This window comes from Pygoscelis adeliae, unplaced genomic scaffold (genome assembly GCF_000699105.1).
Source record: "Pygoscelis adeliae isolate BGI_AS28 unplaced genomic scaffold, ASM69910v1 Scaffold347, whole genome shotgun sequence".
NCBI lineage: Eukaryota > Metazoa > Chordata > Aves > Sphenisciformes > Spheniscidae > Pygoscelis > Pygoscelis adeliae.
This window is the reverse complement of record NW_008825158.1, coordinates 295,842-308,666: the sequence shown is the minus strand read 5'-3', so window position 1 is coordinate 308,666 and position 12,825 is coordinate 295,842. Positions and strand designations below refer to the sequence as shown.

General features: G+C 43.8%; 1 protein-coding gene across 2 annotated transcripts in view; it reads left to right on the top strand.

Annotated features, from left to right (window-relative positions):
• Positions 1 to 1,018, top strand: part of TRPV2 (transient receptor potential cation channel, subfamily V, member 2) — a 12,471-nt gene extending 11,453 nt beyond the window's left edge. For both annotated transcript variants that reach the window (XM_009328638.1, XM_009328639.1), the window contains one exon: positions 26 to 1,018. In XM_009328638.1, coding sequence (XP_009326913.1) covers positions 26 to 156 — 131 coding nt within the window. In that variant the 3' untranslated portion in view covers positions 157 to 1,018. The remainder of the gene's footprint in view (positions 1 to 25) is intronic.
• The last annotated feature ends 11,807 nt before the right edge of the window (positions 1,019 to 12,825 follow it).

The window sequence follows — 12,825 nt, the reverse complement described above, 5'->3', positions numbered from 1 at the left end:
ACTGTTTTTATGTCTCCTGCTGCAGAGACAAGATCATGGAAACGGATGCCACAGAAACAACTGAGACCAGCTGTTTCAGAGGAGCAGTCACTATTGCAGCCCCAGCTATCAGCAACGGAGATGATGCCTCTAGAGGGACAAACCAGAAATCTTTAGCAGGTTTTCTGGATTGCAACCTTGCTTCCAACTTCATAGGAGCAGTTCTTCCTATAGCGGCTGGAAGAATTGAAGGCATTACCAGTATTAAAGTGCATTTCATCAAAGACTGTGGTTCAGCCTGTGGCTTTAAATATTTTCATGCACTTTAATCATTAATTTCCTCTGAAGAAACTATTTTTACTCAACTTTCTCTGCTTGACACTTTCTTATTACTATGTCTAAAGGTGCAAGAGCAAGATCATTGGGGCAGTGGGGAGTGGTCTTTGGGAAGGCAGTGCTTTCTGAGCTGTATAGAAATAATGCTGGAAGCAAAGGATGGAGTGACCTGTCTAAGAATGGGTTGACTATTATTTTTTTGTCACAAGAGACTGCACTGAAGTGGTTTGGAATAAAGAGTGTTGTAGAGGCATAAAAAGTTGCTAAGGATGGAGTTGGCTTCTGTGCAAAACACTGTCGGTGTGAGACATGAGTGGACAAATACTCAGTCTTCAGTTGTCAAGAGCCATACTGAGTCTTTGTGTCAGTACCTGCAGTGCTCGGTGTTTAGCCCACATCAGAATTCCCATTTTACAGTATTATAATGAAACCATTAGCACGATGTGCACATTTGCTTAAGAGCACAAAAGTGATGTGGATTTCTTGGACCTGTAACTTCGCATGGTGAATTTCTGAGACATCTGTCTTTCACAGGTTGCTTTGCCCCTGTAGAAAACAGCAGCGGAATCCTGCACGTGGCTTGTGAGAGACAGATGGGCCAAAAGGCATCATGCGGTTAATATTTCCTGTCAGTCTTAGTGGGCGTCCTGTCTTGCTGTAAATGATTACGAGGATCTCATTGCTTTTTGTAATGTGCATGCTGCTTCAGGCAGGATGGAAAACATACTTTAAACTCTGTGGAAAAGAGATAAAAATGAGCTGTCTCACTTTCAGCCTATATTTAAAAATAATAACATGTATTTCTGTACACTATCAATATAGCAACTTTACTTAATAGAAAATGTTCATCCTTGGATGTATTTTCAGAGCTTCAGGCTCTCTCACTGGTCATGAGAAGGTGTGATCAGTGCGGACTATAAGGCCTTATCAAATTCCTGATTACCTTTCACCCAGCACTGTGCTGACCTCACTGCCATGCGAGTAAACTCTTGTTTTCAATGACCTCATGTCAGTTTATGCAGCCACATCTGAAGCTGTAACAGCCGATGTTGCACTGGATGCATCTTTTCATAGAGGGTATGGTGAGTGATAACCCTGAAAAAGCTGCAGACTACAAATGTTGGCAGCAGCTTTCATTCAGTAAGATAAACTATGCAACTCAAGATCTCCTGTCTCTCGTTTCTACTCTGAGCGAGTGAAGCTAGGAGGCTTGTCTTTTGGAGACAACCATCTTAATCCTGTTGCTTACTACATGCACGGGACTGGCAGCAAAAGCATTGCTTTTAGAACTTATTCCCTCTCACTTCAGATGGGTGGTTCTCCTGTGCTGGGCAATTCCCTCTGCAGCTTCACTGCATTGGGTGTCTGAATTGTAACTAACTTTTCTCACTCCAGCTTCTGCTGTTTTCTTGCTTTGTGAAGACTTCAGCTGCTTTTTCCATCTATGGCTTTGTCCTAAGTGTTCCCAAGATTTGGCAAGGTGCTCATATTGCACAAAAGGGTCATCTGGCATATGGTAATCTATTGCTGTGGTAGGGAAACTTTGAGATTCTTTGAGAAACTTTGAGATGGCAGAATCTGATCTGCCATCCCTGCCTGAAGTCTTAATAAACAACAAAAGTGAAATCTTGCTTATTGGTAGTGTTTTTGATAGCTGTGGGCTGTGGCAGCTTGCTTTCAAGATAACCTGCCTCTTCAGCCATTCCTTGAACCTGCTTCTCTTTAAATCCCTTTCTTAAGCTTGCGGTGTTAGTTTATCTTTTGATCTGCATCAAAAATGTTCTTAAACTTTTAGCGCCTGCTGTGAAACAGGGCCTTGGCGTTCCTTGTGCTTCACAGTCACGCCACAGACCACCAGTCCCAGCCCTCTCAAGCTCACGAATGAAGGATGATGGACAGCAGACAGGGACAGGCACATGCAGCAAACAGATATGTCAGGTTGGTCAGAAGATTTAGCAGTGCCCAGGCTGTTGTACAGTTCTTTGATGTGCTATGGGAAAAAAAGACATATCTGAGGAATTACAACCTCTCTGCAGTGAGAGGTGAGTCAGCACTATTGAGATAAATGTCAGTAACCTCCCAGTTTTCTGTATTCTTAACGTGCAAGGCTCCTCTTTGGTTTCAGCATCTGAACCACTTCCCATTTTGGTTACGTTACAAACAGGAAGGCTCTCTGGGGTTTATTTTGTGGGTTGCCTGCAGTTCCTTGCAAGAGAAAGGACTTACAAGCTGGTTCATAGCTTTGAAGGCCCAACAGGATTTTGGGATCCACTCTTAATAGATCATAATGTTTTATCAGGAAACAGTTCAGTCATTTACATAAATTATCAACAGATGAAGCGCCCTCTCCCTTCTACCTCTTGTACAGGTAAATCCACCTGCGTGTGAACCCATCCCTGTGCGAATGGGGAGGCTTTGCAGGGCTCTCATCTGAGAAAACAGAAACCTTCCACAAACACCAGCGAAGGAACAGCTGCAGTTTCTCTCCTCTGTCTACTCTGTATGTATGAGCCACGGAGACTCTGAAGGCCCAGCTATGCCATGAAGAAAAGGCGCCAGCAGCTCTCATTACTTTCCATGCAGGGCTATGGGTGCTTAAACCCTCCCCTGTGTGATTTGGTCAAAGTTGCTTGGTTCCTGGCAGGGTTGGGAGATGAATACAGACCTTGTTGCTTCCAAACTCCTCCTCCTCCTCTACTCAAGCACTCTTTGCCTGGTCATTGCTCCCTGTGGCCTCTCTACTAGGCTCCAAATGCTTCCCACTACACAGTGATCTATCTCGCCGCTTATCTGTGTAATTTTCATAAAAGAAACTTCATGTCTGGTTTGTATGGTTCCCAATTCCCCATAAGGCCATTTTCCTCAGGGGTATAAGTGGAAGCAAGATTTTCTTGTTCCTCAAATGCTTTGCACGTTTTATTTTATTGTTTTTTTCAAAGCGTGCACTGAAGCTGAAGCCAGTATGGGGAGGTGTATCTGTGTCTCGGTTGATTCCCTCTTCATCTCTTCATGACCTCAGTTGCAACTGAGCATACTTTCCGTTGCCTCTGTAGCTAGCAAAAGGAGTCTTTGAAATGTGACAAGCAAAAGGGCTCAGACAAAGAGCAGATGCTTTATGTAAGTCTGCATAAGCTGCAAAGAGCTATTTCTGAAGTGATGCAGCTGGCAGATTTCTCAGCCGCGCTGTTCCTGTGGCTAGCTATCAGGTTTGTTCTTCTTTGTATTTAAGAAATTTCATTTGTTGCTCTGGGACTAAAACGAAAATAAAATTGGGGAAAAAAAGGGTATTTTAAAAGAAAACTGCTCCGCTTCGCAACCTCACATCTGCTTCAGCAGCACGAATAAAAGTGGGGCCACACAGGACCAGGCAAAGCCTCAGAAAGGCGTGACTGCGGCTGCCTCATGGCTGGCACCCAACTGTTACTAAAATCTGAGTGCAAAGAGTGTTTTCTTCAGTTCCTCTTTTGACATAATCTTTTTTTCAGTTCGGATTTGTGAGATGTGGAGTGCTACAGCATTTCTGGACTGTGAGGATGGTTGTCAACTGTTGTTAAACACAGGGAGTCCTTAGAGGAAAAGAGTTGGAGGTTAAATGGAAAGCGTCTGTGTGATTTGTTGCACTCTTTTCTGAGAACGCTTGGAAAATTTACACTTTCTGGGCAAAGACAACCGTGTCTCTGGAACGGCTTTCTCCCTGCGCACGCACACCCCCCCACACACACACACACACACGCCTTCCAAAAGGATTTGCTATGCAGTTAACTCTTCTGATTGCTCAGCATTTGCTATTTCAGCTCATTTAGCACTTGCAATAACAACACACTGCATCCGAAAAACACTTGCTACACGGTACTCTGATAGCATGGACTATTTGGGAGTAATTCTGTGCTAGTCTGGCCCAGACTAGGGTCAACAGTACAGAGAAGCAAGGGATCGACAGAAACCAAAGAATTGTTGGTAGAGGGGAGAAGAGATGTGCAGAATCCCTTAACGTGCCCTGGCCACCCTGCCATAAAATGTCGCTGTTTCTGACACCAGTAATATACAGAATAAAAGGGGAACACCAAGTGCTCTGTGTGTGGGGCCGGGGGAACCTCTGCATTAAAAAAATGACTATGAGGGACATCTGAGAGCTGACATCTCTCTTAAATGCCTGCTGTGAGTTCACTCGAGTCAATCTGTTTGCACGTTTCAATGGGATGTGGGCATGTCTACGTAGCAAGCACCAAAGGACAAGGTGGACAGTACAAACGTAGACCCTAGCGGCTTTTCTGGACAGATCCTATTGTTGGGGGTATACTAAAGATGCTGGTGGACAGAAATGGAGACACGGCTAAAAATTACCTTTCAGTAACATACGTTTACCTTTTAGTAGGTCTTTGCATCTGCAGTTTTATTAAAATGTCACTAGTGTCCGCCTTGAAACCTCAGTTAGGAAATCCACAGTAGAGTCACTTTGTTTCAGCAAGCACAATGAGACACGCAGAGCTGGAGAATCATCAGAGGAAGAGAGCAGCTTTTGCCTGGTATCTCCAGTCCTCCTCCTTCCTTCACCTGAGAGCTGGGAACAATGAGATTGCTCCTGTATCTACTGTTCCTAATGAGTGAGTCTTATCTCTATATTTATTTTTTATATATTAGAAAAGAAAAGTCTTAGTCCAGAAACAAAGTAATTTCTGGAGACTCAGACTGGTTGCTTAATGTGAGCCAATAAAATGATTCTTACGTAGAACGTTCAGGATGTTTGGACTTGTATGGAAAGTCCTTAGTTTGTGATCTGTTTTTCTACTATTTCAGAGAAATGAATACATTTGGGTGGAGAGAGTTTTATAGTTCATCCTTAGTGGGAGAAAAGTGGCTGCCGGGTGAAATTATACTCACAAATACAAAGCTAACAAGCTATGTTTGGCCTTTTATAGTTTTTTATTTGTTTGTCTGTTTGCTTGTAGTGAAGTAAGTGAGAGTAGAATGTAGGTGAGATTTTTTTACGTTCTTCCCTTTCTAGAATCATTTTAGATACACGTTGGATTCAGCAGTATGCGCTTTCAGAGTTGTATTTCCCACAAGTCTTTGGCTTGTGGGAAACCAGCTCTAGAACACGTAGGATTTTTTAACAGAAAATTCAGAAGACGTTTATTTGGGAGTAAGTTTGTGTAAAGCAAAGCATAGGTATGGATTAGAAGGGATGTTTTCTGAGTCAGAGTCTGTATCTACGTCATTCTGTCCTGTAGCCTCGTGGGGACAGTTTTGTCATGAATTTGCCTTTTAGCTGCCCAGAAAGGATAACACCCTTGCACTGCTACTCCATTAGCTCAAGCAGTGGACAACTGCACTGGGGATGTTACTGGCCCCTCTTCCAGCAACTTCACAAATAAATGCTAGTTTGATTCCATATGATAGAATTTCTGTTTGTCTGGTTCCCTTTTCAAAAGACTCAGTACTGTACATACCTACTCCATCTGTACAGAAAGATTATTTAATATTTTAATATTTAATATTTAAGTATTCATTTCATGCCCTCACAGACTTCCCGACAAGCTTTATGCTTCTAATGTGTTTGGGAAAAAATTGTTATTAATTTTATTCTTTTAATGAGATGCCATCGAAGTTCTCTGTAGCTTGCTTTGCTGTGACTTTAGATTTAACATCAAGATTTATGCTCTACTGTTTTCCTTATTTGGGCTTGACTTCTACATGTTGTATGATGATCTTTTATTTCTGCTAATATCTTTCTTCTTGTGTTTGTCATTATGCTAGGTTAACTCCCAGCTTTGTAAACGTAAATCCTTAATGCATATGCCTACAGAAGTTATTGATATTTTTTCAAATCTTAACCTTTCTTTTGATTTGGCTTATGCAGAATTAAGGTGGAATCATTGGTGGAGGCTTCTGTCCTTGTGTGCTTCTGTCGATCTTTTCTATCGCTCTTCTCTAGCAACCTTTTTTTTTTCGCATTTGTGGGTTTTACTGATGAAAGCAGCGGTGCAGAAAAATGTAGCGGTCTGACCTGGTAGGTCTCTGTTACGTTCTTAGAATAAATCTAACAGATCTGTGCTGAGCGTCTAAACTCTACAGATACTTTGTATAGTTGGCTAACTGGCAACACACACCTTTTTTTTTTCCTCAGTTTAAGTACAGCGCACTTAATTTCAATAACTAAAGTGCTAAAACCCCCTGAGTCATCTGTGTTGGAAATCCCTGTGAGCAAAAAGTTCAAATAACTGGGCTTGGCAGGACGGCAGCAGCAGAACCAAGCGCAGAGTTGAGGAGCCTCTGGTTCCCAGGCCAAATGCCATACGGGCACAGGAATATTCACAAGAGCGAGGTTAGCTCCCTGGCCACCGTTCTTTCTTTTTGCTGCCTGCTTGAGAATTGTCCCTTACTTCAAAGGCAGTTGAACTTTCCAGGCAGCTTGTTCCAGCATATCTGGAATTCCGGTTTTGTTTTAAAGGAGGTTTGTTGGAAGCCTTTGTAAATGTGTGGTATTGTTAGGTTGATACTCTTACAGTGGAAACATACACAGATGCCTAGGAGCACCTCTGAGTTAATTTAGGCGTTTTAGCTGGTGAAGTGGGATTTGCAAAGCAAGGCGGTAGTTCAGGATGGTCTGCCGACGCTCTGCAAGGGATGCATGCCATGTGCCTGAAGTATGGGACATTTCAGGAAGCAGAAGCAAAGACTAAAAGTTCACACTATTTGCACATTTCATGTCATTGCTCCGATTGCGGTATTTCACTTCTTCATTCACCTGTGCATTCATAGCCAGGCCGGGAAATGACATGGAATTGATTGCATAAGCTCAGATTCAGCTCTGAGTAAAATTAGAATCGGGACAGACTCTAGACGGACACAAGGACAGAATTTGACGTCTTGTTAGTACATCAGAGGTTATATTAAAAATGCTAGACTGTGTGTTTAAATGCAGGCTCAACCTACAGCTTCTAGAGTTGGAGTCTGGGCATTCAAAGCAAGGATTTTAGGCTGGAGTAATTTGTAAAATACTTTTCTTTTGTTCTAGTTTCAAACAGGGACAGGGTTTGTGATTGGAGTCACTTGGGCTTGTTCCTGAGATTAGTGTGAAGTTTTCAAAGTTGTCGTGTGACTGACAGAGGTTTGGTGATACAGTACAGCTCACTGCTTGAATTTACAGCATTTATCACAGTAGCTTGCCTTTCATGCATCCTACTTTGTGACATTTTCAGTCTATCACTTAGAGTCAAGTATATTTATCTTCCTAGTCTGAACACTTCCTACTGAAGTGTTAACGTGCTTACAGAAATCAAGAGCTGAGGTGTGAACAGCAATAAGGGTTGGATTGCCACAGAGTCTTACAGCTAAAACACCAGTATCAGCCCCTTTTTTTGTGGGCTGCCTTGCAAGAAGGAAGTGCATTCATGTAAAAAAAAAAAAAGTTACCTTTAGGATGCTTCAGTTACAGCTCTGTGAATAATGGGTAGAAGTTTTTCCTTTTTTTGATGGCTGTTTTATATCTATATTGAGAATTTATTGGACTTCTAGCAGAGCTGCATCCTCAGCAGAGTATCCATCACATTTGGCACCCTTTTGCTCCCTTGCTGCCAAGCTTTGAGCTTTTTATTAACATCCCACAAAATCTGTGTTCTCCTCTTCTTACCAGGTTTATGACAACGCTATTCTTGAGAACAATCCCTGCTGCTGCCGAAACTGCTTATTCTTTAATCTAATGGGTTTCAGTGTCCGTCTGTTGACTATCAGCTTTACAAGAAGTGAATCCACTGGTGCCACCCTGCAGTGGCATGCCACTTGCACAAACCCTGGATTTTTGTTTCCTCTCCTGCCTAAATGCAGGCTTGTGAGCTTCAGCTAGTAGCAATGCTTTGTGATATCCAAGACGGACTTTCATAACAGAACAACAGGACTTGCGTTACTTTATTTTTCATTGGGCTGGGCAAGAAAATCCTTTGTTAATCTAAATCAATGAAATCTCCGTAGCTTGGTATCTCCCTCCTGCCAGCTGCCTCTGCTGTCGTGGTGGGCAGGGTTCAGGGATAGCTGGCTCAAGAGCCTGTTAACTATGACTCTACAGATCACAGTCTGAGCTCATTTATTTATTTGTTTTCAGTGGTCAAGTCCTTGAGGAGCTTTAATGTTGACACTGGCAAGACGTGGCTCACACCACACACAGCCTCTTTGTTGTGGCCCATGGTTCTTCAGCACTCGGATAGGAACACAACCATGTAAGGAACAGAAGAAAGAAAACCCTACCCAGAATTCCCAGATCTTTATGAATGAGCGTGGCATGAGGTCATGTAGCTTCTCACTTTCTACAACTGTTAACACAGGTTCCTCTGCCTGGGACCCAGAACTGTTCCTCAGTTCTCACGGGCTAATGAGCGGTGTTAGAGCTTCATTGGTGTGAGGTGTACATCGTCAGGCTGTGAGTCTTCACAGTGCTTCTCCCCTCACCCACAGCCAAGTCATGGCACTGTACAGAAAGGATGTCTGCTCGTTTAACCAAGTGGCAGAAACAAGCAGCTGGGTTTTTGCAGTACTTCCTGACATACTGCATCATTTCTGGGGCTGCAGCAGTCACGGCACCCACCAGCTGTCAAGAGTTATGTTGTGAGCTTGGTCTGAAGACCATAAAGAGCTGGAAGCTGCTGTATTTTGACTATTGGGTCTGTAGGGGAAGAGAAATGGATGGCTAGGCTGGTGAATAGAAGCCAACCACAAGTGGTTGCTATAGAGATAACCTATATTATGCTGAGCAGATTGCTCAGGCTGTGTAAGCAGACAGCATATTTTAAGTTTTGGAGAAAAGAAACTTTTCTACCCCCTGAGCAGAAATTGGCTGACTCAAAGAACAGTCTCCATTTCATACAGCAGTGCTGCCATTTCCTAGCGTGGTGGTTGGGCTTTCTCACTGCACCTCTGGCCTCCCTTTACCTCCAGTATTTTATGGGCAAGTCATTTCCAGACCTCTTCCTTGGTCTGGGATAGCTCTCTTGATTTCATAGTTCAGATAATGGGAAGGATGATGATTTGTAGGAGAAAACGCATTTTCCTCTTAGTGGCTGATTCAGCTCAAAACCGCACTGGTGTCCAGTTAATTAAGAGACATTGTCAGAACAATGGGTGGCCACCCTGGCACACAGATGATTGTTTTGCACTGCACTGCCAAGGGACTCAGCCTGATTGTGCCACCTTCCCTCTTTTCCACCTTTTTTCTCGTTCCACAGGATTTTGGCTACTTCCTCAGTAGACAAGGGGCTGGGCAGGCTGAGGAAGTGCACTGTTTTGCAGGAGGAGATCCAGTGCCAGGAGATACTTCTGCGAGGTACAGTCCTGCTTCCCCTTCCCGACAGTGGCTTTGCCGTGGGCACAAGGGGGTGCAGAGGCCGGGTGTTTTAGAGAGAACTGGGCACGTTGCTAGGTCCTGTACCTCAGCACTTCACAGACAGAAATGCAAACCAGCTGTCCCAATGGTTGGGAGTGATGTGTCTGGAGGCTGCAAGACCTCTTCTGCCATAGCTTAAGTCTTCACCTAAACTTTGTTGAAATACAAGGCAAAGTCTTTTGTTTCCAACATATTCGTTACTGCTACAGTTGCTGATAACATTAATCCTGAGTCCTCCTTCTAGAAGAGCAGATAGAGCTGACCTCAGTAGTTGTAGCCTGTTTCTGTATTTATTGTGTCTGTCCAAGGCTGACAAGTACCGTATCCATTTCAGTTTTGTTCTTCTTCTTCATTCATTCAATCATTCAATTTCAGGAAAGATTAAAGGCTTCAAAAACACCCAGGACGGTGGCATAGCTATCATTTTAGACTGGATCCTGGTAAGGGACTGAAAATATCCATGGCTGGGGACGATTGGATTTTTCCAAAATGCTGTGTAATTTTGCTGGGAAATACAAATGAGCGGACGCAACAGAAGGACAAAGGCTGAAAGCTCTTGACTGGATACTGGCTGTTTGGAAAGCCAGCTGGTGCATTGCCAGCCAGGAGGGAAAACTGAGAAGGGCCCTCCTCATGGGCTGAGGACTGCAGTGGACCTTGTACTTCACTGCAGCCATCCCCACTCACAGGAAAAGGGAGGACTGGCAGAGGAGGCTTGGGAGAGCCACTGGTTTGGAGGCTAACACCTCAGTCTGGTGAGCCCTCCAGCCCCACTCTTTGCTTCGGTGCAGGGCTGAAGTCCTGGGTAACCTGATGCGGCAGGGGTCACATCAGGGAAGGTGCTTTTTTACTCTCGCTAGGAGGCTTTCCGTGCTGTGCAGGGGATGCCGAATGTTTGTCAGATGGCATCTTCAGTCACCCTCTGTCTACGGCCTTGCTCATCATTCATTAGCCTTCCCCACCGTCCCCACAGGCTTGCCTGCAGAAGAAGCACCGCCGAGCCTTCACCACTACTGAGGACATGAGTGGAGTCTGTACTCTTCTCACCACCGACTTGCGCAGCACAGCTTTCCTCAACCTCACCAAGATGGGTACAGGAGCAAAGCCAGTACTGTGCCTTTGCAGAGAGACAGAAATAACAGCACGAGGCTCTGCTCTAACAACAGGAGCCTTCTGAGTTCCTAGCCAGCAAGCTCTACGGTGCACTGGGAGAGGCTAAAAACTGAATTTTGACATATATTATACTGACTTCAACAGGGTTACAAGGTTCAGCCTTGAAGACTAGCACACAGCAGCAGGGATTTTCTGTTGTGGTGTCCCATGCATCCAAAAGATCCAGCTCTTAAGCCAGAATTTAGAAAAGCATTGACATTCTTAGTGGACAGATGTGACAAAATCCACTGGGATTTTTAAAAGTGCCTGGGCACTCAAGGCTGTTCCTTCCAACTTAACTGGGCTATTGGGCATTTAATCAAGGGAGCAGAGAGCTGGTCTGATTGTCTAGCCTTGCTCTGCTTCTTGCAGTCACTGCAAAGAAGTGGAGAAGTTTAAATTAGACACCTAGATGGTCTTGTTCCATCTTCAGTTGTCTAACTGCTATTAACAGTCTGATCCTCAGGTCTTCCGCAAATTTGGGAACCTGGGTGGAAACAGATCTTGAGTTTAAGGTGTGTTAATTAGAAGAGTATTTTCAAAAGGTAGAGTGTATTTTTTTCTTGCTTTTTAAATTCTCTAGTTGAGACCAAATTAAACAGCGTTTCAAGTAAAAACAGCAGAGACAAGATTACTGACACCAGCAGCTCTGTCAGCGCAGACACCACCAGCAGTGCTTGTGGTGAGCTCTTTGGCAGCGCAGGGAACAACCACATGTGCAAAGGTAGGTACTGGACATGAACGAGCATTACTTCCTTCTGTATTAGCTGAGTTTGAAGCAGCTTGCATTCATCTGGTGAGAGAGAGCTGGGGAGGGAAAAGGTTGAGGTTTTGAAGGTTATTCGTAATGGCAAATTTCAATCATTTTTACAGTCATCAGTCACTGAGATTTTTAAAAAATAAAACCTGTCACTACAATGTAGACCACATCATCAGCTAGACCTGCTTTCGGAGTGGCAGGATGGTGCTGCAGTCAGATTTTTGGTTGTTTAATAATATGTCAATGTTCTTGAACCCTTGCTAAATGTTAGGCTGTTTAGGTGTCCCTTCAAATGTCTTCTTATATTTAACTGCATTGACAGAACTGGGAACAGAGATTGCTGTCATTCTGGGTGGATCAGAGAACACCAAGCCAGATGATTTCCAAAATGCCAAGACATCTATCCTCAATATGATGAAGTCAATGTGGCAGAAATGCTCGAAGGTGTGTGAACCTCCTCAGAGTCTCATAATCTGATAGGCAGGATGGATCAGAGCTCTAATGAAGAATGGAAAGTCTCCTCGTTCACATAATTATTGCTTTTTAAACTTCACAGCGATGCTGGTAATAATTCTACATATTCTAATGCAAGAGTTAAGTGTTAGTGAGCCAAGGAGGAGGAGTAGCTGAAGAGGGAAGTGGAAGAGCTGGGAGTGGGTTTTCAAGCCAGAAGCATGCTTAGATATTTTATCACGCAAATTTCTCAGGGCGCCTTGAAGCAGTACACACAAAAATAAGGAGTGAGGCTTATAAGCCATTACTTTAAATGATTTAAATAAATCTGGGGACAAAGTGAGGCTGAGCCATGTGGTCACGAAAGGTCTAGCCAGATAGATAAACACAGGACATTCAGACAGAGAAATCATTGTCTTGAGCCAAAGAAAATGAAGTCAGTTCCTGGAGCTGATCCAAAAGGGATCACCAGAATACAAATGTGTGATGGAGACAGAGGGATAAAGACAGTTGATCTACCTATGACTTGCAATATATGCTTTCTGTGTTTGTGCAGTAAAGTTTGGCACTACACTTGGCACTCTGAGGGACTTAGGGATCCTGCCTTAGATATTATCTAACCAGCTCTGGCTTTGCCATCTGCTTTCTCCAGATCAGGTTTGCTGTGGTGCAATACGGAGCACAGATCCAAACCGAACTGAGCCTGCAAGAAAGCTGTGACAGACTAACCGCTTTCTTCAAAGTCCGAAACATCAAGCAGCAGAGCTCA